Genomic DNA, 24,022 nt, shown 5'->3' on the forward strand with positions numbered 1-24,022 from the left:
GAATAAAAAATTGTGTAAGTCAGGAACCCTGTTAATATCTGTCTGGCTTGCTAGGAGCCGAAGGTAAGGAATCTGGAGTCATGCTTGATTCCGAAAACACATCAACAATGTCTAATACAGGAGGTATGGCCAAAGGCCTATGCTGAAGGAGAAGAAGAAAATCCCTAAGCCTCTTTTTTGATTCTGAGAAATCTTGATTCTCCCAATGAAAATGTTCCCTCAAAGTATGCAAGATTTCTCCAAAGGAATAATCTTCAGGAGGAGATGCAGATGGGATGGATTCCTCAGCATGTGAATTCCTCATAGGGTGGTATAGAAAAATTCCTGATCAGAAGAGGAATCAGAAGAAATAGAAACCTGATCTGAAGATTCATAATCAGTGTCTTGCCTAGGCCTCTTATCGAGGGGAGGGGGGTTGGGAACCACTGATCAAGGTATTTAAGTCTTAAACCATTTTGATCATCTGCTTTTTGGGCATAGAGGTCTGAGCACATGGCTCATGCGTCATTTTTTTAGCCTTAGAAGTTGCCTTTGTCGTTGTTTTTGAAGCTGGCATCGGTTTTATATAGAAATGCTGAGGCCTGAAAAAAACCCATAGAAGCTGGTGCCTGCTCAGCGGCTCCAGACCCATCTGAGGGAGAGACATCCGCAGGTACAATACTTTGAGAATCTTGCGGCATGCCGGACTCCACATGGGTCTTGGTAGAGGCCTGCTACTCAAAAGTAGTGGGTATCAGGTGCTGCAAAAGCACCTCATTGAGTACCGGCGAACCGGCGACTGACTTAGGAGAAGCTTTGTCTGTTTTGGACCTCGACGGTCGGTCTCTGTCCTTTTCTTTGCGTTTGTTGTGAACTCCGGTAGTCGGATTGCTATCCGACAACATTTCAGGGTAGTTAAATCTGTTTCCAAAATATTTTGAAGCAAAGATATACCGACGCTTAAAAGTGCATTGCTTAAATCTAGCACAAAACCGACAGCAAGGCACGTTATGATCTGAGCCTAGGCAAGGAATACAGTACAAATGAAAATCCTTATGAGGTATTTGCTTCCCACAAGTAATACAATTATTAACTTTTACTGACATCGGTATGGAGCAAGAAAAAGTTTCCCCAACGGGGTTCTGAAACTCTAATTCATAAATTTCAGGAGTTGGCTGACCGGCACTTGCAAACTGCTTCGGGCACCGCGCGGCAAGAAAAACTAAAGAAAATGGCGTCGGCTGCCTGTTTTATACCCCTGACAACCTGACATCATGGAAGAGGAGACCGCAACCAAGGCAGGACCCAAGACTTTGATATTCAGGCCGACTGAGGGCAACCTGCCAGCAGATTACCCAAATGTAATGAATGCAACAGTGAAACACGAAGAACATCTGCATCATACTTGAGTGACAAGAGCTGTATACTCCACAACAGCAAGGTCTGTATTACGAATGTCACTTCAATGGATTCTCATATTTCTAGTTCTACTTTAGTAGCCCACAGACAAAGATACAGGATTGATCAAAGACAAAACAGTTCATGCCAAATGTACAGAAATATACCTTGGCACAACATCTATGTCCACTACTAAGGCCACCTTCCACAACCAGAAATATGTGAAGAAATACCACGGTGGTTATGTGCAACACAAAAGCTGCATTTAAATATTCACAACAGAGTGTACAAAGTTGACTTTTTACTTAAAAATATCAACTGTATATTGATTTAACTGTACAAAATATTTTATTAAAAACCAAAACGAATACTGTATGTAAGCTGTTGAAAAAACACAGTTACTAGAAAAGCAGTTTAAGAAAGCAGCACCAAAACCAGTTGACAAAATATCAACAGTACATGGTTAAGCCTAAAAAAGGCTGTGAGGATAACAAAAGGTTAACAAAACAAGACAAGACTGTATCAAAAAAAAAAAAAAGACATCCACACCTCTACTTATTAAAAAGCATGTTAAATGCCTTCAGTCAGATTTAAGCTTTGTTGTTGCCATTCAAGTATGATTGATTAACAGCGGTTTAACACTTACTACTTGCAATGCCCCTTACAAAAAGGCTGATCATGTGGCTGAGAGGTGGTTGTCTTCGGTTCACAAGGGACAGTTTCCTTGGTAATGTCTCTTTGGTAATCTCATTCGTAGGGAGCTGATACAGCACAATGTGATTCTTAAGTTTGAAAAGATCTTTGGCACCTGAAGTGAAACCTGAAACGAGATAAGCAGAAAGTTGGCCAGCCCACTTTGCATTTACTAGACATAAAATATACATCAGAGCAAAAATACAGTACCATGGTTTGAAAAAAAGCTTCCTCTTTCTCAACTTTCAACATCGTAGTTCCGCATTAAACAGAAGTAGCTCTGTTTTGCGATTTTTTGATTGGCCCGTATACCAGTATACGGTCCAATCAAAAATCGCTAAACACGGAGCTGCGTCTATTTAATGCGGAACATCGCAGTTCCGCATTAAACAGAAGTAGCTCTGTTTTGAGATTTTTTGATTGGCCTGAATGCCGGCATACAGGCCAATAAAAAATCACTAAACACGGAGCTACTTCTGTTTAATGCGGAACTGCGATGTTCCGCATTAAACACAAGAAGCTCCGTGTTTAGCGTTTTTTGATTGGCCCGTATGCCGGTATACGGGCCAATCAAAAAAAAAAAAAAAAAACAAAGCGGAGGCTGCCCGGGATTTAAACTGGCAGTGCAGGACTCTGGATCAGGCTGCTGATCCCGGGACAGTCCCGCCCAAACAGGGATGTCTGGCAACCCTGGGCATACCATACTTGTCGCACTGAAGTGTCTGCTCTGACATCAGCAAGGTCTCATTTGGTACAGAAAGGCTACTTTAGAAAATTTTAATTCTTAAAAAGTTGACGCAAGACTACTTAAGCGGATGGAAAAGCAGCTCACATGGAAGATTTAGAAAGCTGTGGTGATATGTGGCTAAGCACATATGGCTCAAACAGTTCTAAGTGGATATAAACAAATAACAGCACATGATCAAATAGAGGACTACTTACTACTGGGGAAAAAAAAAAAAAAAAAACATGGCTGTATGAGTGAGTAAGCTGAAAGATTTTTATTTATTTATTTTACATTTGTTGACCGGGATAGTCCGTCTGGGTTTGAGACCATTTTCAGCGGAGGCCTGGGTAGAAAAGCTCCAATAAAACAAGAACAACACTGACAGGTACAGTGTCAGTTTTACATAGAATTTAACAGAAATATCTAGAGACAATAAAGAAAGTACAATATACAATAGGCACTTTAGTGAAAAAGAGAGTTATTACAATTATTACAATATAGTAAAGTCATAGATATATATAAATATATATATATATATATATATCTATATATATATATATATCTATATCTATATATATATATATATATATATATATATATATATATATATATATATATATGGTTTCACTTCATAATCTTGAAATGCTGAAATACCAAATTTTTTTTTTTTGGGCAGGGGTCCATCTTTAGTTGATCATTTGAGTATACTTTAATACGTGTACATATGTATACGCAAACAAAAGAAAATAAATTATCAAATTATACTCATTGTAGTTAGCTGATAGGTGGTATTAACAAGTGGGAGTGGGGTATACATGGAGACTATAAACTTTAGGGGATGAAATTTGATGTGGGCTTTATGTGGCATTGGCCTAGCTTGGTGCAGGAGCAGAGTTATTGAGGTGGTCTTTGAACAGAGTTTTGAACTGGTGTAGGTTGGTAGCATTTAGGATGTGCTGAGGGATTGAGTTCCAAAGTTTAGAAATGTGGTGGTAGTAGAGGGTGTCCCCGGCTTTGTTATTGCTTTTGGATACTTGGAGGAGAGTTTTGTGTGAGGATCGGAGTTGCCGAGTGTTGGCATATGGTTGGAGAAATTGTTGTAGGGCTGGGGTTCTGTTTGGCTGGTATATTAGTTGGTGAGTAAAGACAAGCTGGGTATTGGTTAGTTGTTGTGGGAATTCTAGCCAATTTATTTGTTGTAGGGCAGAGCAGTGGTGGGACCTATATGGGGAGCTAGTGGCGAACTTGGCTATTTTATTGTGGGCTGATTCAAGTAAGGTCAGTTTTGTTAATGTTTGTAAAGATGGGAGAAGCATAGAGAACAGTAGATAAGAGATGAGTCCTGGCGATGCTTAGTCTAGAACGGCTAGTTAGGAAAGGATTAATTCGGTAAAGAGAGCCTAGTTTGTATTTTTTTAATGGATTGCGAGAGGTGTAGGTCAAATTTTAATTTGCTATCAATTGTGACACCTAGTAATTTAGTATGTGAGCTGGTGTTTATGATTGTGTTGTTGGAGGAGTGGATTTGAAAAGTGGATGAGGGACTGGGTGTTTTGGTGGGGAGAAAGAACATGAGTTTGGTTTTGTTTGGGTTCAGTATGAGGTTAGTATTAGTTAGCCAGGATTCTACTTCTAGGAAGGATTGTTGTGTTATAACCTGTAGTTGTATTAGAGAGGGGGTGGAGCATATCAGGGTAGAGTCATCTGCATACTGGATGACAGAGGCGAGAGATGTGGATTTATGGAGATGATTTGTGAAGATGGTAAAAAGTAGGGGGCTTAATTTGGAGCCTTGTGGAACTCCTGTGTTAACAGGGAGTAAAGATGATAGCTCCTGTTGCCATCTAACAGCCTGCTGGCGTTTGGTTAGATAGCTGTAGAACCAAGCTAGGTAAGAATGACTGAGATGTAATGTGGCCAGTTCTGACAGCAGTTTTTGGTGTGAAACTGTGTCGAATGCCTTTGATAACTCTAGAAAGATGGATGAGACATATTTATTCTGATTTCTGTGTTTATTTATTGTGTTAGAAAAACTGAGGAGGGTTGGTTGTGGTGCTGTGGTGGGGGCAAACACCATGTTGCGTGTTTGATAGGAGGTTATTGGAGAGAAGGTAGTTTAGAAGCTAAAAAGTCACCCCGCACCAAAGTCCCTCTGCCAGTAACCAAGTATAAATCCAAAGAAATGCAGCAAGCAGGAGACACCAAGCTGAAACTATAAAGAAGTTTATTAAAACAATAAAATGCCAATAAAAGTGCACTGTTGAGCACTTTCAAGCTAACAAGCCCTTCATCAGATAGTGCATAACAGACAAAACAGAGCTATTTAAACTACTCAGCAACCAATCGGAGATCTCCTTTTTCTAAGAATGGCTTTTAAAGGAATTACAGCATTCAGGCCTGGGGGTTTACCAGCCCCAACTCTAATTATCCATCTAGTTTCTGCACACTCTGTATCTTTAAAAATATTTCCTCCCCTAATATTACTGTTAATGTTTTGTAATACCACAAATAAAAATTTGTGCCCCGTATTCACTTTAATATGCTGATATAAAGCATTATGTTCATTCTGTAGTCTAATATCCGAAATATGTTGAAGTATCCTATTTTTCAACATACAATTTGTCTTTCCCACGTAATATGAATCACAGCTCTGGCACACTGCTAAATACAAAAGATTCTTTGTTCTACAATCAGCATAACCACTAAAGAAGAAATTCTGTCCTGTTCTAGGATGCTTGTAGATATTCATTGCAGAATGTATTGACAAGCTTTACAATGATAGCAAGGAAAAGTGCCTGACTTCTTTATCTCAGGAACTCTCTTACCACTATTCTTAGGTTCATGACATGGCATGTCCTTCAGATTCTTATTCCTTCTGAATGTAAAATTGGGTGCAACACCTATTACTTGTTTTATTTTCAGGCACTCCTACTGTGTACAAAGAGAGCAGCTGGGGCTTGTTTCCTGCCTTTCCTGTTAAGTGGTATAGACTATTTGTAGGCTTCTGAGCCCCCAAGCCCTTCTGTGTTGGAGGGAAGCCTTCTAGCTTAGTTTTTTTTTTCTTATAACTAGCCAGTTTTCTAGTTTCAGCACTCAAATCTGTTTCTTTGATCTCAGCACTTGTTCAGAAAAATAAAATTCATCTGCTTTTACTGTACTTGTGTTTCTACCTACTTTATTTTACTTTTGCATCATCTTAAAAGTACTCAATTGTATTTATTACTGCTTGGTGTAACTCATTCTAAGCCTTTTGGTTTAACCACTTGGGCTTCGGACCAGTTTTGCACTGAGAGGGTTTGTGGTCTGCACTGTAGTGGCAGAACAGGTAGCTTACATCCTTCTAGGTTGGGAACTGCTGATTGAGGGCTCAGTGTCTGTTATTCTAAAAGTGTATTAATTCTGGTTTAAGCACTTGGGCTTTCAGGCCAGTTATTTTACATTAAGAGGGTTCGTGGTCTGCACTCTTGTGGGAGGAGAGGCTGGACTCTGCCCTTCTGAGCTGGGAATTTCTGGTTAAAGGCTTATAGTGCATGCATATCTGAACTGCTTCTTACTGAAGTTGGTGCGCCTTGTTTGCTGTGGCATAGACTGGATTCGGGCCTGCTGGATCTAGCTTTGTTTGTGTAACTTGAGCACTAATCAAGGCATTCTCTAAAGTATTCAATTGTATTTATTACTGCTTGGTAGTAACTTGATTAAAGTGTAGCTACAACATTGTGAACTTTCCAAAATGTATGCATTTTTTGGAAGTAGCATATATTTTTTTATATATACTATACAAATTATTAAAATTATTATTATTTTTCATTTCATTATTTATTATTTATCATTTATCATCATTTTTTATTTTTTATTCTTATTTTTGTAATTTACTGGATGAACAATTATTTGGTTTTTCATCCACAGTGATATAGGTTTTAATGCATTATAATTATAACTATATAACATATTATTTAACATTATATAATATATGTCATATATATTATAATATCAAGCAACTTAGATAGTTTTATTTTTTGGTAACATTGAATGTGCATGTTATTTATACAATGAAATTGTTTGCAAAGAATTCATTTTAAGATATTCATGCACTATTAATGTATTTTCCCATATATATCTATATATTTATATAACTTTATATTCTTACATTCTTATATTTACTTATATTAATTTATTTTATTTATTTATTATTTTTATTCTTAATTATATATTTTATAATGTCTAATAAAAGATATAGACTTTTTAATAACTGTATTTATAAGTATAAATATAGTTTGGAAACTATATATCCTTTTATATCCCTTTAAATGGAGATGTCTTTTGACCGCCAAAATTTAATGAATGAGTATAAAAGGGTGTGTTTTATAATGGGTTAATTGTTGGTTTGAAAAAGCACTTGTTGCGAAAGCGCTTACCATTGTCAGTTAGAGGATCCAATAAATTTACTTTTAAAGAATTTCTGGGATTATTTGCCTTTCTGTCGTGAATACGAATACTAAACTATACTTGGCAGTGCCTTATGTTGTTTGCTGTTTGGTCTGAATAGACCTGAACTATTTTGTTAAAGCGTTCTGATACGTTTATTATATAGAAGGCTTGGTGGTATCATTTGGTCTGAACAGACCTTGGCTTCAATACGCTATTTGGCTTGCCTTCAATTCCAGCTTCCTGAGTCCTTCAGAGCACGGCTTTGTGCAACGGAGCAACGGAAGGGCTACGAACACTTGTTAGCTGTAGATAAATACAGCGCGAGTTTACAACGGAAGGTAAACTAATTTCCAACAGAAAGTTTGTTCTATTTTTGGCTTGGTTGTTGTACGCTTTTCTGACAACGGGTCAATAGCGGAACCTCAAGGTTACTTTTTGCTGCCTACAAAGACCGTGAAAAGACTGTGAGAGCTTATAAAGGTAACTTTATTTCATATTGCAGGTATCTTTTACCGTGAAAACTTTTTGCAAGTGCTTTTTTCTAACTTAATCAGAGGTTTCGCATGAGCTGACACCAACGTTTATTACTGTTTATTTTACATACATTGATTCTACACAGTTGGTGTAACAATCGGCAAGGTGTTTTGGCTGGCCTGTTTTATTTTTATGCTTGTTGTTTGTTTGCTTGTTATTTCCCTGGAACGCCAATTCCACCTAATACGCGGCTTCTCAGCGCTTCTGTGGATCACTAGTGATATCTGCATTGCTTACTGCACTTATTTCCTTGTTTCACTTGAAAGAAAGTTAATGTTTGTCGTTTTTGCATTTAAGTTACCTGTAACACATTGCACTTAAGTTACCTGGCACTTGCACGCTAAAGCAATTATATAAGTCAGCACTACACCCTCACTCCCCACTGGCCCTTGTTTTCAATTATTAAGGAATTCCCAATATTATTCTAGCATGTCCAAAGGTCAGTTGTCAATCTCCTCTCCTCTCCGGTCCAGCTGGTGAATCTGGGAATCTTGAGGCAATGTTACAACTGCCTCATGTACACAAGACAACCCTCTCCTCCTCCCAACAAATTCCAACACATGTGAGAGATGCAACCATATAGCCAAACTGGAGGCTAAGCTCTCTCAACTCAGTACTGGCATAACCAGTCAGGAGGAGAAGGAAACCACACTCACTACAATTCCAGTCTCACATAGACCTACCACGACAGCAAACCAAACACATAATCACACAAAAACATACTCGGAGGCTCTAAATAAAGATCTGCCTAAGCAGCAGAGACCTCCAAAGCAGACAACCAAGCAACCGCTACCCCAAAACAAAACACGTGCAACACATATCTCACAAAGCCAGTGTGCCGAACAGTCACAGCCCTTAAGACTAAACAACACACCTGATACACTTGTAATAGGTGACTCTATAGTCAGGCACACTGACGTCCCGCTCACCAGGCTGAACAAGGAGAGGGTCACGGTGAGCAGCCTGTCGGGCGCTAGGATCCGCCACATAACACAAGCACTCAGGTCACTCCAAGGCAAGTACAAATATGACTCCGTCATTGTCCATGCTGGTGTGAATGACCTGAGACGTACCTCCCTGGACAACATGAAAAGAGACATAAAGGAGCTCTCTGAGCATGTAGCCCAGGCCGGTATGACCCTGACCTTGAGTAGCATCTTACCCTCACCAAGAATGATGCCACAATATGAAGACAAGATGATCAATTTCAACAATTGGCTTAAGTACTGGTGTCATTCAAAGGGGATCCAATGACTGTCAGCTTGGGATGATATGCTCGACAAGCCACGATGCTTCGCTAGGGACGGCTTGCACCTGTCACCCCTGGGCTTTTGGATATTGGCAAAGGCGCTTGCTACCCCCATAGTGCCTTTTTTAGGCAAGGCTCAAAAGACAAACCCACCTCCATAGGTATCACAAGGGATAAGAAACTAAGAGTAATGCTACTCAATGCCAGAAGTCTAAACCTCAAGATGCATGCACTCAAAACTCTCCTTAGCATGGAGAACATCGATATCTGTGCAGTAACAGAAACCTGGTTCAGGGCTCCCGAGAGCACCCCAGCACTACCAGGTTATACCTCATACCATTCTTTTCGGCCCCAAAACTTGGACCGAACCACAAAAGGAGGGGGAGTATCGATATTCATCAAAGATACCCACACCTCCAGGTTGGTGGCAAAGCACGAAGCATCAGAGACTATCCATGTGCAACTAACAGTGGGTAAAACTGCCTTCCAGTTTATAGCCTGCTACAGACCACCCTCCCAAACCCAGGAACCCCACTCGGCCTTTCTGAGAACACTGGAAAATATGAAGGTCTCTCCAAACACCATTATATTGGGCGACGTCAACTACCCAAACATAGACTGGGAGCATTAGTCTAGCTCCAACACCCTAGCCCAAAGGTTCCTAGAATTTATAAACTCAAATGCTATGGAACAACTTGTTACCACTCCCACAAGAGGGGAAAACATACTGGACCTGATCATCACCAACATGGGGACTCTATGCTCCAGACCAGAAGTGTATCCCTCACTGGTAAGATCAGACCATAAACTAATCTCACTGGATATTCACATCCCGACCCCACCCCTGCCCAGAAAACCACAGTGAAAAACTTCTCTAAAGCAAATTTCACACTCCTCAAAACCGAGGTGGAATCCTTCAAAGCGCCGGGCCTGTGGAAAATACGGCCCAGACCGCAGAATCCTTTATAAATGCATTCGATGAACACCTTCAAGAATGCATGGATCATGCGATCCCAAATAAAACCAAGACCCAATCCTCCAAAGGCAGACGTCCTGTCTGGTGGACCCCAGCCATAAACAAACTATACAATAGAAGGAGGAAGCTACTAAATGATAGAGCAAAATCCCAAAAAGGGAAGGCATCACTGATCAGTATTAGCAAAAAACTACGGGCACTCATAAAATTGTCTAAGGCCAGCTTCGAGAGAAAAACTGCACAGAACACAAAGGATAATCACAAGGCTTTCTTTAGTCATGTTAGGAACCTGGGTGGTAATTCCCAGATATGCTCAGAATTAGTCCAAAATGACAAAAAATACACTGAACCCACAGACATTGCCCAACATCCTAGCTGACAGGTTCAGCGCAAACTTCTCTCCCCCCCCCCCCACCAAAAGGGCAAATATCTATCCCAGCAGAGTGCTGCCCCCCTGACATCTCAGATGCTCAGGTAAGAGCCGCCCTCTCCAAAGCAAAAAAACACAGCATCAATGGGACCAGACGGTGTCCCGGGCTGCGTCCTACATGAACTCCAAGAAGAGCTAAACCCAAACATAAAAATAGAAGTTATGTTCTTACCATAACGTTCCATGTTAGTTGTCTTCTTCTCGCCTTCTTCTTGCTGGATGGGTTCGGAGCCGACCTCGGCTCCGACTCGGCCACTCTAAAAGCTCGAGAGTTGGTTCCACCGGCTCGAGGCTCCCCTTATATCCCACAATGCTAGGCGAGAGTTACCTCAGATCTCGTTTGTAAGCTAACCCCAGCTTATAATAGTAACAGTATAACTGTAAAACAGAGTCCACCTCTAACAACAGGAAGAAAGAAGGGTGACCTACATCCTGAACCAGGAAATATGCAAAATAGCATATGTCTAAGAAAGAGGTGGTAGAAAGAGAGGTCACAATCACAATTCCTCTAGGTCTGTCCAGGCCAGGGGAAGGAGGGTGGGACAAGAAGAAGGCGAGAAGAAGACAACTAACATGGAACGTTATGGTAAGAACATAACTTCTATATGTTAAGTTGTCTATCTCGCCTTCATTCTTGCTGGATGGGACCGCCCCTAGCACCTTGTCCGGGTGGCCTAACGGAACAGACTCCTGAGAACAGTAGAACCAAAGTTAGCTCTATGCCTAGAAGCTAAATCCAACTTATAATGAGAAATGAAAGTGTGAGGAGTAGCCCAAGTAGCCGCTGCACAAATGGTGTCAATAGGCAGTCTGTCTTGGAAGGCTAAAGAAGTAGCCAAAGCTCTGGTGGAATGAGCCTTAGGTTTATCAGGCAGCTTTTGATGTCTAATTTCATATACAAGGGAGATCAAAGATGTTAGCCATCTGGATAATGATACCTTTGAAACTGAAAGTCCCTTTCTGCTTTCCGCATAGGAGACAAACAGCTGATCAGATTTTCTGAACTGTTTTGTTCTATCCAAGTAGTACCTCAATTGACGGTGAACATCCAGGTAGTGTAATTTTTGTTCAGACCTATTGGAGTATTCTGGAAAAAAGACAGGTAGATCAATGCTTTGATTTAGATTTGACGTCGAGACCACCTTAGGCAAAAAGGACGGGTTAGTTCGTAAAGATACTCTGTCCTTATGAAACAAAAGATAAGGAGGACGACAGCTGAGTGCTTGAAGCTCTGAAACTCTTCTAGCTGATGTAATAGCTACCAGAAAAGAGTCTTCCATGATAATAGTTTTAAAGAACAGGAGAGTACAGGCTCGAAGGGGGGAGAATCAAAGAACCTAGAACTAAATTTAGGTCCCAAGGAGAAGGAGGATTTCTTTTTGGGGGGCTGAGAAGAAAACTCCTTTCAAAAAGGCTTTGCAAAGCTTGTGGGACATTAAGGCAGATTCAGAAATACCCACATGAAAGTTAGAAATAGCTGCCAATTGAACTTTAAGTGTAGAAGGAGATGAACCTGCATGGAAGAGTTCAGCTAGAAAATCAAGGACTAATTGGATGGAAGCAGTGAAAGGATCTATGTCCTTTCCTTGAGCCCAATATGTGAAGCGCTTCCACTTACTCAAATAAATCTTCCGAGTGGAAGATTTATGGGAAGCTATCAGAATATCTCTAACAGAGTGAGATAATTGAGGAAGCCTGGCTAAGGTTGGAACTGGAGGAACCAAGCAGTGAGGTTCAGAGAGGGGAGGGAGCGATGAAACTGACCCGACTGATGGATCAAAAGATCTGGAACTAGGTCCAGATTCCACGGTCGCTCCAAGAGAAAACGATGTAGAAAGGGGAACCACACTTGTCGAGGCCAGTAAGGAGCAATGAGGATCAATGAGGCCTTCTGAGCGATAGCTTTCTGTATCACTTGAGAGATCAGTGGGAAGGGAGGAAATGCATACAGAAGTGGGGCCAAACTTGGACTAGAGCTTCTCTGCTGGGTTGGCCTGGTAAAGGGAATAGAGTGAAATATTCTCTGCACTTGCTGTTTTGGGGAGTAGCAAAAAGATCGCAGCAAGGCTGACCCCACTTGAGAAAAATTTCTCTCACTACAGAGTCTTTCAGAGACCACTCGTGAGGCATGAGTACGGCTCTGCTCAACTTGTCCGCAATTTGATTGGACTTTCCGGGGATGTGCGTTGCTATCAGAAACCACTGAGAAGAAATCGCCCATTGCCACAGTCTGAGTGCTTCTCGACACAGGGGGTATGACCTGGTTCCGCCTTGTTTGTTGAGGTACCACACTACAGAAATATTGTCTGTTTGGATTGCAATCGTTCCCAAGGGAAGAGAGTCTTGAAGGGCTTGCAACGCTAAAAGCACTGCTCTCATCTCCAGAACATTTATGTGCAAGTGGCATTCGTTTGGTTGCCATGTGCCCTGGACCATCCTGCCCTGATAATGCCCCCCCCACCCGATCAGGGAGGCATCCGTTGTTAGAGTAGCAACCGGAGGAGGTGGAACAAAGGGTCTTCCCAACAAGAGCTGAGGGGAAGACATCCACCACATGAGATGATTTTTGCACGCATGCGTGATCATAATGGTGTGAGACATTGGAAGTTGCTGGTATGACCATTGAGTAAAGAGCATCCATTGAAGGATCCGCATGTGGAATCTGGCTAATGGAAGCAGAGGTATGGCCGCTGCCATAATTCCCAACACTTTCAGAACTAACCTGGCTTTGATTCTGTTGTTGTTGAAAAGGAGTGATACCAGTTTGTGAATGTCTGTTATTCTCTGATGTGTTAGTCTTGCAGACATGTTTACTGTATCTAGATTTGCGCCTATGTAGGTAATAGTACGACAAGGCGACAAAACAGACTTTTCGCAATTTATTGAAATACCCAGCTTTTGACAAACGCGAAAAGTGTAATCTCTGGCCATCAGAAGGAGATGCTTGGTGGGAGCTGTGAGGAGCCAGTCGTCCAAATATGGAAACACCTGGAATCCTTGTCGTCTCAGGTGAGAAGCTACCACTGCCATGCATTTGGTAAACACCGGGGCAGTGGTGAGACCAAAGGGCAGGGCCCTGAACTGAAAATGACTGGTTCCCAGCCTGAAGCGGAGGAATCTTCTGGAGCGCCTGTTCATTTTATGTGATAGTACGCATCCCGAAGGTCTATAGAGCACATCCAGTTTCCTTTGCCCAAAAGGGGAAGGATGGATTGCAGCGTGACCATCCGAAATCTTGTTTTCTTGACTGATCTGTTCAAGACACTGAGATCCAAAATTGGTCTCCAGTCCCCTGTTTTCTTTGGAACTAAAAAGAACCTTGAGTAGATTCCGGATCCTTGCTGGTCTGCTGGAACTGGCTGAATTGCTCTTTTGCAAGCAGTTTTGAAATCTCCAAAACCGCTAGATCCCTTTGAGCGGTGGAACATCTGGAAGGGATTTTTTTGACTGATTTGGAACGCGAAGAAAGGGGATAGAATAGCCTTCGGAAATGATGGACTGTACCCATTTGTCTTGAGTCAGGGATAGCCAGGCTTCTGGGTACAGTGACAATCTTCCCGCGACTGCCTCCGAAGAGGGGCAGTCGGGCAACACCTCAGGGATGCTGAAAGGGCTTGTCAGGGAAGGCTTCCCGATTGCCCTGGTTCTGCGGACCCCCCCTGCCCCTAGGGCGACGTCTACCATTGTTATTCCCGCCTCTGCCTCTGGCGGGGAAACGACTCTGTGCGTCAGGCGAAGTCCCTTGAGATTGTTTACGGAACTACATCTTTCCACCTTTCTGGCCTTTGGGGTAAGGCCTAGAAGGAGTAGAAAAACGGACTCCGACGGCAGAAAGGGTCTTGACATCAGTTTCGCACCTAGTCAAGGTTTCTTTCACTTGAGGACCAAAGAGGGATGATCCATCGAACGGGGAGTTAGTGAAAGACGTCTTGAAGGGGTCCGCAAAATTGCATAGCCGCATCCAGGCATGCCTACGTAAGGCCACACCTGTCCCTGCGGCTCTGCTCGCTCCATCAGCCGCGTAAGAAAGAAGGCGCATGGAGGAGTTGGTTATGGAGTTAAGGGTAGCCAGCTGCGTGTTCATCTTATCTTGGAAACCCGCAGCTGTAGGGTCCTTTAACATTTCACTCGCTTCTTTGATCAAGTCCCTTTGAAGACGAGTAAAATGGCACAGGTAGTTCAGCGAACGCATGGTAAATGTCGCTGACGAGAACATCCGCTTCCACCTGTCCATGGACCTAGATTCCTTGTTAGGTGGATGGACAGGTACTGAAGGATCAGCTAGCTCCTTCTTAGTGGCAGCAGCTACCACCATAGCATCCACAGAAACTCCTTTTGTTAAGAACTGTTTGTCTGCTGGTGCTGTTATGAACTTGGAGGGTCTCCTGGGAGTGGGGTCCACTGAATCAGGAGCCGTCCATGCCTTCTTAGGAACCACCTGCATGAGGGGGTCAAAGGGGACACACAGGAGGTGGAAGGAGGAGAGCTAACGCCTCAAGAAACACAGATTCGTCCTCCGAAGGGTTGAGGGCTGGCCAATTTCCCCTCTGTTTCAGGATCTCCAGAATGTCTGCAAATGAGACATCTTCAGAAGGGGAACGGGGGGAACCCTCAGAATCATCCAAATCTGTGTCTGACGTGATGGACTCAGGTGAGTCAATGTGTTTCCTCTTACACTTCCTCTTCCGAGGGGGCTCTTCTGCCAAATCAGGAGAGGCCTCAGAAGCGGATGAAATCCCACAGGGGTTCCTGAGGAGCTGGCTCTCTGCGGTCCGGGATGAGGGAGTGAGTCGACTTAACCTGAGGCACCGTGAGGGAGGGGCGGACGGAGCCGACTGTGGAGTAGAGCCAGGCTCTAACACACTCCGCATGACCTCGAATGCACCCCTGTCAGGCAGAGCCAGAGGTCCCCGCGCCGAGAAGCTAAGAACCCCTCTGGGCACCGACAGTGATGGCTCGAGGCGATGTCGGAGCCGAACTCACCAGCGCCGAAGCACCGAGAGGGAGAGGGGGGGTCGGACAAGGGTCCGATGCCACTCACCCCCTCGGAGCCGACGAGGGAAGTCCGGCGCCGAGATTCTTCCAAGGAAGAAAACGGAGCCGACGACGGAGCCGAAGACAATTGTATCGGCTCCGACGCTATCACAGTCTCGGTTCCGACGCGACCCGGCTCCGAGCTCAAGAGAGTCGAAGGAGGAATATGTTGATGGACCGGGGCAGGCATCGACTGATGAGTCGGGCTCTGAAGCATCTGTGCCAGTTCCTTGGACTTAAGAAGTCGACTCACTACCCTCTGAAGGTCATGATCCGACAGCCTCGATGACCTAGAGGAGTGAGATCTTTGGCTCCGTTCAGACAGCAGGGGAGATCCTGGAGCCGAATGAACGGAGCCAAGAGATGGTGACCTGGACCTCTTCCTAGTTGTCGGCTCCGAAGGTCTGGTCGGAGCCGACACGGAACTACTACCTCGGCCCGCCGGAGCGAGGAGCCACAGAAACTGTGGACTGAGACTTATCGGCTCCAGCCGGAGCCGATGAAGGCAAAGGTTGAGAAACCTTAGGTCTCGGCTCAGTTGTCGGAGCCGAAGACCTAGATGCCTTAGAGGGCTTCCCTGTTGAAACAGATAGGGAATCCTCTGGCTTGAGTAAGCCTCTTAAAATCAATTTATTTTTTCTTTCCTGCAGGACCCTGGGGCTGAAGCCATGGCACACAGCACAGGAGTCCTGCAGGTGCAAAGGCCCCAGACAGTAGACACAAGAAGTGTGAGCTGGACCTCGCAAAAGCCTTCGATACAATACCCCACTCGGGCATTATAGATAAGCTCACCAGCTTAAATATAAACCCCTATGTCACTAAGATGGATTGCAAACTGGCTCAAGGACAGAACCCACATGGTTAGAATTGCTGGAGCCATGTCAGACTCCAAACCAATTACAAGTGGTGTCCCACAAGGCTCAGTCCTGGGACCTCTCTTGTTCGGTATATATTTCTCGGAGGTACAGGCCAACACGGAAGGACTGTGGCTGACCAAGTTCGCAGATGACTGCAAACTGGGCGCCATAATAGACTCTCCAGCCGACACAAGCATCCTCCAAAAGGGCCTCATAGAAACAGACAACTGGTGCCAGAGCCATGGCCTCAAGCTAAATGCCAAAACGTGTATAGTCATCCCCTTTGGCAAAAACAAAGTGCCCACAAATTACCACATAGGTGGTAATCCATTAAGTACAGAAGAAGTAATTAGGGACCTGGTGACCCAAGTTGATAGCAGTCTCTCATTTGACAACCACGTGGCCAAAGTGGTTAGAAAAACATTTTATATAGCCCACCTAATCGTGAAGGGATTCACATCTAGATCAGGGGAGGTCATCGTGCCTCTTTACTCATCCCTCATCAGGCCCATAATTGAGTACAATGCCCCTTTTGGGATGTACCTTACCAGACACCTGCAGCAACTGGAAAGACCCCAAAAGTACCTCACCAAGAGGATCAAAGGGCTCAAACAGATGCCATATGATGCTCGGTTAAAGAAACTCCAGCTCTACTCAGTGGCATACCGCCTGTTCAGAGGCGATCTGTGCCTGACGTATAAAGCCATGTCCAACCCGGAATTAATGGACATGCTACACCTCAGAAAATCCAAATCCCATCGAGCTACGCGCTCGAAAGACTTGAACCTCAGCCCTGAAATAAATAGGACATGCTGGAGGGACAGATTCATAACCCAGAGGCTCCCTTCACTCTGGAATAAAATCCCAGTCAAGGTTAGGCAGAGTCCCTCATTGACTCTCTTCAAGAGGAATCTTGATGAGTGGATGGGAGATCGTAGGTTTACCCCGGGTATCACTTCTGTGTCACTGTTAGACAGAGGCACAGTATACTAACCTCGAAAAAGGGCATAGCAAAATAAATTTAAAATGGGTGGTGAAAGCCAAACACATTCTGGCTAGGCTTATAAATGCCCTAGGGCAGATAGCCTAGTATGAACCTATGAACTTATCAGTATGTAGTACTTTCCAATGCTGCTTCACTATGTCACAAATATGCCTCCCATATCACTACTATAGGTAAAAAACAGGTTAACCTTGTTCCTGCCACCAGGAAAACTACTCTGACTCAAAACATTTTCCTCTCTGGCTACATTCCTATTGAGCCACGGTCTAGCTATACTACTCTTTTTGTTTTTACTCAATTCTATTAAAGGCTCAAATTTCTTACGCCTATAGCCCCTTGAACTTAAACTATCCTTAAATTTTTCAATTTCACCCTGGAAACTTGTGTCATCACTGCACAACCTGGTAATCCTACACATCTGGATTTTAACTATATTATCAAATGTGTGACGTGGATGCATGCTATCAAAGGGTAACAGACTGTTACGCCAATAGGTTTTCTTATATAAAGATGTTGCTATACTACCATCTTCATGTTTGGTCAAATGCACATCCAGGAAGTCCATCTCTGAGTCGGAGCAAATGACTGTAAATCTAAAAATGCCAGAGCTCTTCTCTAGATATTTTATGAATGATCTTAACTCCATTTCTGTGCCTTCCCACAAGAAAAAGATATCATCAATGAAACTGGTATAAAAACCCATTTTGCCCTGCCATACATGTGTCACATCAAAGATAGCTGCATCTTCCCAATGTGCTAATACTAAATTAGCATATGTATTAGCACAGGGTGTGCCCATGGCAACACCCCGTTTCTGTCGATAGTAAGTACCTTGACATATGAATATATTGTATTCTAATACAATATTCAGAAGTTTACTCGTCCTCTGAATAGTATCCATATCTAATTGCGTTTTATTTATTAATAAATTCTCAATAGCCAAAACGCCATATTGATTGTCAATAACAGTAAATAGGTTGTTAACATCCAGTGTAACAAACAAATATTCCTTGTCCCTCATTGTGTCTAGGTGTGCCAACAAAGCTGTTATAAAATGCGCGGTATCTTTTAATATCCTAGGATACAGGCTCAAAATGGGTTTTAAAGCACATTCAACCCATATCGAAACATTTTCAGTCACCCAACCCCTTCCTGAAACTATAGGCCTTAGGGGTGGGTTCATAGCATCCTTATGGATCTTCAGCAAAGCTTTAAACTCAGGGACCACTGGATGTTCTATCCATAAGAAATCTTTCACATTATCATCTATTAAACCTACCTTATGTAAGTTAGTTATAATATTCTTCACCTTCACTATTATTGTGTTAACCATAATGGGAGGAAATTTACTAAAAGTACAATCATCTTCCAATAACATACTCAACTTGTTACAATAGAAACTTCTGTTCATAACGACTACGGAGCCCCCCTTATCCGCTGGCTTTATGACTATTCTATCATCCTTAGATAACTGTTCAAGAGCTAGTCTCTGTTGTTTAGTTAAATTGTGATTTTTTTTCTTTTTATTGTCCTTAATATATGTTTATATATCCTGTTCACATAACCTTATAAATGTAATAATTGCTGGACTAAATACTGGCATAAAATCACTCGGCTGTCTCAAAACACTGACACTGTTTTCACCATTCCTTTCAGCAAACATATTATGTAGCGTGGCATTCCTTGCAAAGCACATTATATCCAAAACTGCTGGACCGTAATCAGACTTATTATCAGGAAAGTACAGTTGTGTACACCTACCATAAATGTAGATGTTCGAGTGTCTTCACTGTTGCAGTCATGACTGTAGGGTTCTCCCCAGCTGGCAGGCAACCCTCGGTCGACCAGAATCCCAAAGTCTGGGTCCGGCGTCGGCTGTTCAACCATGCTCCCTGACGTCAGAGCGCCACGAGTACAAAGCTGACAGCCGACGCCATCTTCTCCAGTTTTTCTTGCCCCAGATGTCAGGAGTCCCAAAATGAAAAAGGTCCCATAACCATTGCAAATACACCTCAGAAGAATGGTGAAAAAAGGAAATACACAAAGGAAAAAATAAGAGGGGACTGGAGGGAGGGAAACCCAGACTGCAACAGTGAAGACACTCGAACACCTACATTTATGGTAGGTGTACACAACTGTACTATGTTCATCGTGTTTCACTGTTGCAGTCATGACTGTAGGGTAGATTCCCAAAGCTGAAAGAAAGGGAGGTGGTCATAATAAAGAAGGGGCAGCTAAAAGGCCCTGCAAAACTGCAGAGGCAAAACCAGCCCTAGACTTAGAGTAGAGAGGTAGATTGTAGTGCTTTGAAAAAGTATGCACTGAACTCCAAGTTGCAGCTTCCAAAATGTCCTTGGTAGGAACTCCCCTGAGGAAGGCCACAGAAGTGGCAGCAGCTCTGGTGGAATGAGTCCGTATACTTCCTGGGATTTGCTTTCCATGGTGAGAATAACAAAATCTGATTCCATGAGCAATCCATTTATAAATGGTCTGTTTTGAAATGGCTTTACCTTGGGAACTTGAAGCATAAGAAACAAACAATTGTTCTGATTTTCTGATGTCCTTGGTTCTGTTCAGGAAAAACGTAGCTGTCTGTGTATATCCAAGGAATGTAAGATCCTTTCCCCTTTATTTTGAGGAGTGGGGAAAAAGGTTGGCAAGTGTATAGTTTGATTTAAAGCCACTTTGGAAACCACCTTAGGCATGAATGTAGGATTAGTCCTCAAAGATACCCTGTCTTGATGAAAAATAATATAAGGTTCCACAGCCATAAGGGCTTGTAACTCTGAAACTCTCCTGGCAGAGGTTAGGGCTAACAGGATGGCTGTCTTCCAAGATAAAAACTTGATGTCAGAAGAGGCAGCAGGCTCAAAAGGAGGCAAGGTTAGTTTTTCCAAAACATAGTTGAGATCCCAAGCAGGAATAGGAGGAGATCTAGGAGGTCTTAAGTTCTTAGCTCCTCTGAGAAACTGTCGCATGAGCTGGTGGGAAAAGATGGGAGGGTCTGTATTATAATGAGCAGAAATAGCAGAGGCATGTATCTTAATGGAAAAGAGAGAGACCCTTATGTAAGAGATCTGTCAAGTAAAGTAAAATTAAAGTAATGTTTGGAAGAAGAGGATCAGAATCCTGAGCCTGCATCCAGGAACAAAATCTTTTCCATTTGCCTGCATAAGATTTTCTAGTACTAGGACGTCTGGCTTCTAAAATGACATCCATAACCTGCTTGGGCAGTAAAAAAGAAATCAAAGGCCCTGGATTAACCAGGCCGCCAGGTTGAGAGTTCTGACATGAGAGTGTAGGACCTGACCCTGATGTTGGGACAGAAGGTTCGGAGACTGAGGTAAAACCCAAGGGGGGTCCAGGCATAGGTTTTTTAAAGTTGGATACCAAAACTGCCGAGGCCAATTTGGAGCCAGCAAGATTATCATCTTGGGCTTGTCCTGTTTTATCTTCAATAAAACCTGTGGAAGAAGAGGAAGAGGCGGAAAGGCATATCCCGAGAGGTTCCTCCAACTGAATGACAGGGCGTCCACTTTCCAAGCCTCTCTGTGGAAAGTCCTGGTGCAAAAAGTCTGTAGTTGATGATTGAGATGGGATGCAAAGAGGTCTATGTGAGGACATCCCCAGACTGCTGTTATCATCCTGAATATTTTGGTGTCCAGCATCCACTCATGTGGATCCGAAAGATTTCTGCTCAGACTGTCTGCCAGGAAGTTTTGTTTTCCTGGTAGAAACTGAGCTTGAAGATCCAGATTGCAAGCTAGAGCTGTGTTCCATAGATCCATGGCTAGTCTGCAAAGGGGGTAGGAATGCGATCCCCCTTGCTTGTTTATGTACCACATAACTGTGGTGTTGTCTGTCCGTATTAACAGTTGTCCTGGTTGTAAAAGATTCCTGAAGGCCAATAGATCTTTCTGAACGGCTAACATTTCCTTTAAATTGATATGCAGGTGCTTCTGATCCTTTGTCCAAAGGCCCTGCAAACAATTGCCCTGAAAATGGGCTCCCCAAGCATAATCTGAGGCATCCGTGGTTAGAATCTGAGAGGCAGGAGGCAGACGGAAGGGCTTCCCTTTGTTTAGAGCACATGCCCTGGACCACCAAAGAAATTCCTTTTGAAGGCAGGGAAGGACGGAGATCAGTATGTCTAAACTGTGGCAATGCTGAGACCATACACTTTTTAGGTACCACTGTATTTTCCTCATGTGTAGTCTTGCATATGGTATGAGAAGGATGCAGGAGGTCATGTAACCCAAAGCCTGCAGGAATTTCCTTGCAGATAGATGAGTTAAAGTTGCCAAGGTTTTGAAAGTTGAAGCCAGCTGTAACTGTTTTTCGGATGTCAGAAATGCCATCTGGGTTGTGGTGTTTAGAAGTGCACCCAGAAAAGTTATCTGTTGTGATGGTGTCAAATTTGACTTTTTTATGTTTACAGAGAATCCCAGGAACTTGAGGAGGTTCTGTACAAATTCTAGATGCTGGAGTAAGACATCCTTGCTGTCTGCCTGAATTAGACAATCGTCCAGATAAGGGTAAATTTGAATTCCCTTGAGTCTGCAATAAGCTACTACTGGAGCCAGGCATTTGGTGAAGACCCTGGGCGCAGTAGATAATCCAAAGGGCAGCGCAGAGAATTGAAAGTGCCCCGATCTGGCTTTGAACATGAGGTATTTTCTGCGATCCTGCCTGATGGGAATGTGTAAATATGCCTCCTTTAAATCCAAAGTTACCATCCATGCATTTCTGGACAGCACTGGAAGTAGCTGCTGTAGAGTAAGCATCTTGAATTTTGGAATTTCTAGAAAGGTGTTCAAGACCGACAGCTCTAGAATGGGTCTCCATGAGTTTTGCTTCCTTGGGACTAGAAAGAGCCTTGAATAAAACCTTTTCCCATCTCTGAAAGAGGAACCAGTTCTATGGCATTCACAGCCAAAACAGCTTCCACCTGGTTTAAGGCCTCCGTCCATTGATGTTTTGGAAGATCTGGCCATCCGCTTGGCCTTGGCAAGGTGTGAAAATGGAATTTGTAACCTCTTAAAACCACATCCAAAACCCATTTGTCTTGGGTTATTTGAGTCCAATTTTGATAAAAAAGAGAGAGTTTTCCTCCGAGAGGGGCTTCCAGGCAAGAAGTTCCTGTAGCCCAACAGAGAGAGTCATTGAGTTTGTTTTCTTTGAGATTGTGACCTGTCCTCTCCTCCCCTAGGAGTGGAAGCAGTCCACTGTCTTGGTCTATAAGCAGCTTGTGTTTGAGGCCTCCCTCTGGAACGTCTATATCTACCCCTCTGAGGCCTGTCAGAAGAGGGAAAGGACCAATTTTTAGAAGGCCAATTCCTGCTAAATCTAGGAGGCTGTACTTGTAAGAAATCTTTAACTGTTTGCATGGATTTTGCCTTATCCTCCATCTTTTTAATCACCTCTTCAGCTTTTAATCTAAACAAAACATTATGCTGAACAGGAGCATCCAATAATTTAGCCTTAACTTGTTCAGGTAAATTTTGTTCCTTTAGCCATGCATGCCTTCTAATGACTGTGCCAGAGGCCGCAGCCCTACAAGAAGCCTCCAAGGCATCAAATCCACAGTGTAAACCATGCTTCCCAGCCTGTTCAGAGGCATGCAATAAGTCATGTAATTCCTTATCATCTGCACAGACAGAAATGGAAGTAAGCTTTTGTTTTAAGACAGACAGTAGAAATTGCTGGTATTTAAACATATGAAACTGACAGTTTAAAGCCCTAATGGACAAAGTAGCAGAAGTGTACACCTTTTTGTCCCATCTTTCTAAGGATCGAGAATCCTTTTCAGTAGGAATAGGATTTTTGGCAGAAGCGGCCTTAGCTCCCTTAGGACCCTGAGAAATGGTTTCAGGGTCAGCAGAAGGGTTCTTGTATAAAAACTGATGGGAATCAGGAACCCTGTAATACCTATCAGGCTTAACAGGAGCAGGAGGAAAAGAGTCAGGGGTTAAGTTAGCCTCCAAAAAGGCATCATCCACAATATCCAAAACAGGAGTAATAGCCAGGTGTCTATGTTGGGGAAGAAGAAGAAATTCCCTCAGTCTTTTCTTGGATTCCGAATACTCCTGTCCTTCCCAGTGGAAATGTTCCCTCATTTCATGCAAAGTTTCCCCAAAAGAAAAATCCTCAGGGGGAGAAGCTGAAGGAATGGATTCTTCAGCATCAGAATCCTCATAAGGAGGGAAAGAATATTCCTGATCCGAAGAAGAAACAGAGGAAACAGAAGCCTGATCAGAGGAATCATAAGAGATATCCTGCCTAGGCCTTTTGTCTGGAGGGGGATGAGAACCCCTAATCATAGTAAGTAAATCCTCCGCCATCTTGAGTAACTGTTTCTGTGACTTGGGAGCTGGTTCAGAAGAGGCCTGTGTAGAAGTCTTTGATTTTGTAGGAGTCTTTCCCTTTGTCTTTGGCTTTGCCTTTATTAGTAGCTGAGTAGGCCTGAAACCCCCTTCGGAAGCCGGTACCTGCACAGCGGCTCCGGACCCATCCGAAGGAGCATTGTCCGAAGGTCCTGCAACAGGAATATTTAAAGGCCTGGCTGGCTCCTCATGAGAGTCCATTTCGGCCGTCGGTTCTGAAATGGCCGACAACAGGGGCTGCAAAAGCGCCTCACTGATGACGGCCGAACCTGAAGCTGGCTCCGGTTGTGCGCTATCATCAGATTTGGACCTCGGAGGCCTGTCTTTATCC

General features: G+C 43.3%; 1 protein-coding gene across 2 annotated transcripts in view; it reads right to left on the reverse strand.

The window, feature by feature from the left end:
• The window catches only part of TMEM94 (transmembrane protein 94), a 2,655,014-nt gene that overhangs the window by 1,116,459 nt on the left and 1,514,533 nt on the right, over window positions 1–24,022 (reverse strand). For both annotated transcript variants that reach the window (XM_044084945.1, XM_044084944.1), the window contains one exon: window positions 2,024–2,197. In XM_044084945.1, the coding sequence (XP_043940880.1) occupies window positions 2,024–2,197 (174 nt within the window). The remainder of the gene's footprint in view (window positions 1–2,023; window positions 2,198–24,022) is intronic.

Source organism: Protopterus annectens, chromosome 10.part0 (genome assembly GCF_019279795.1).
Source record: "Protopterus annectens isolate FY-2018-M chromosome 10.part0, PAN1.0, whole genome shotgun sequence".
NCBI lineage: Eukaryota > Metazoa > Chordata > Ceratodontiformes > Protopteridae > Protopterus > Protopterus annectens.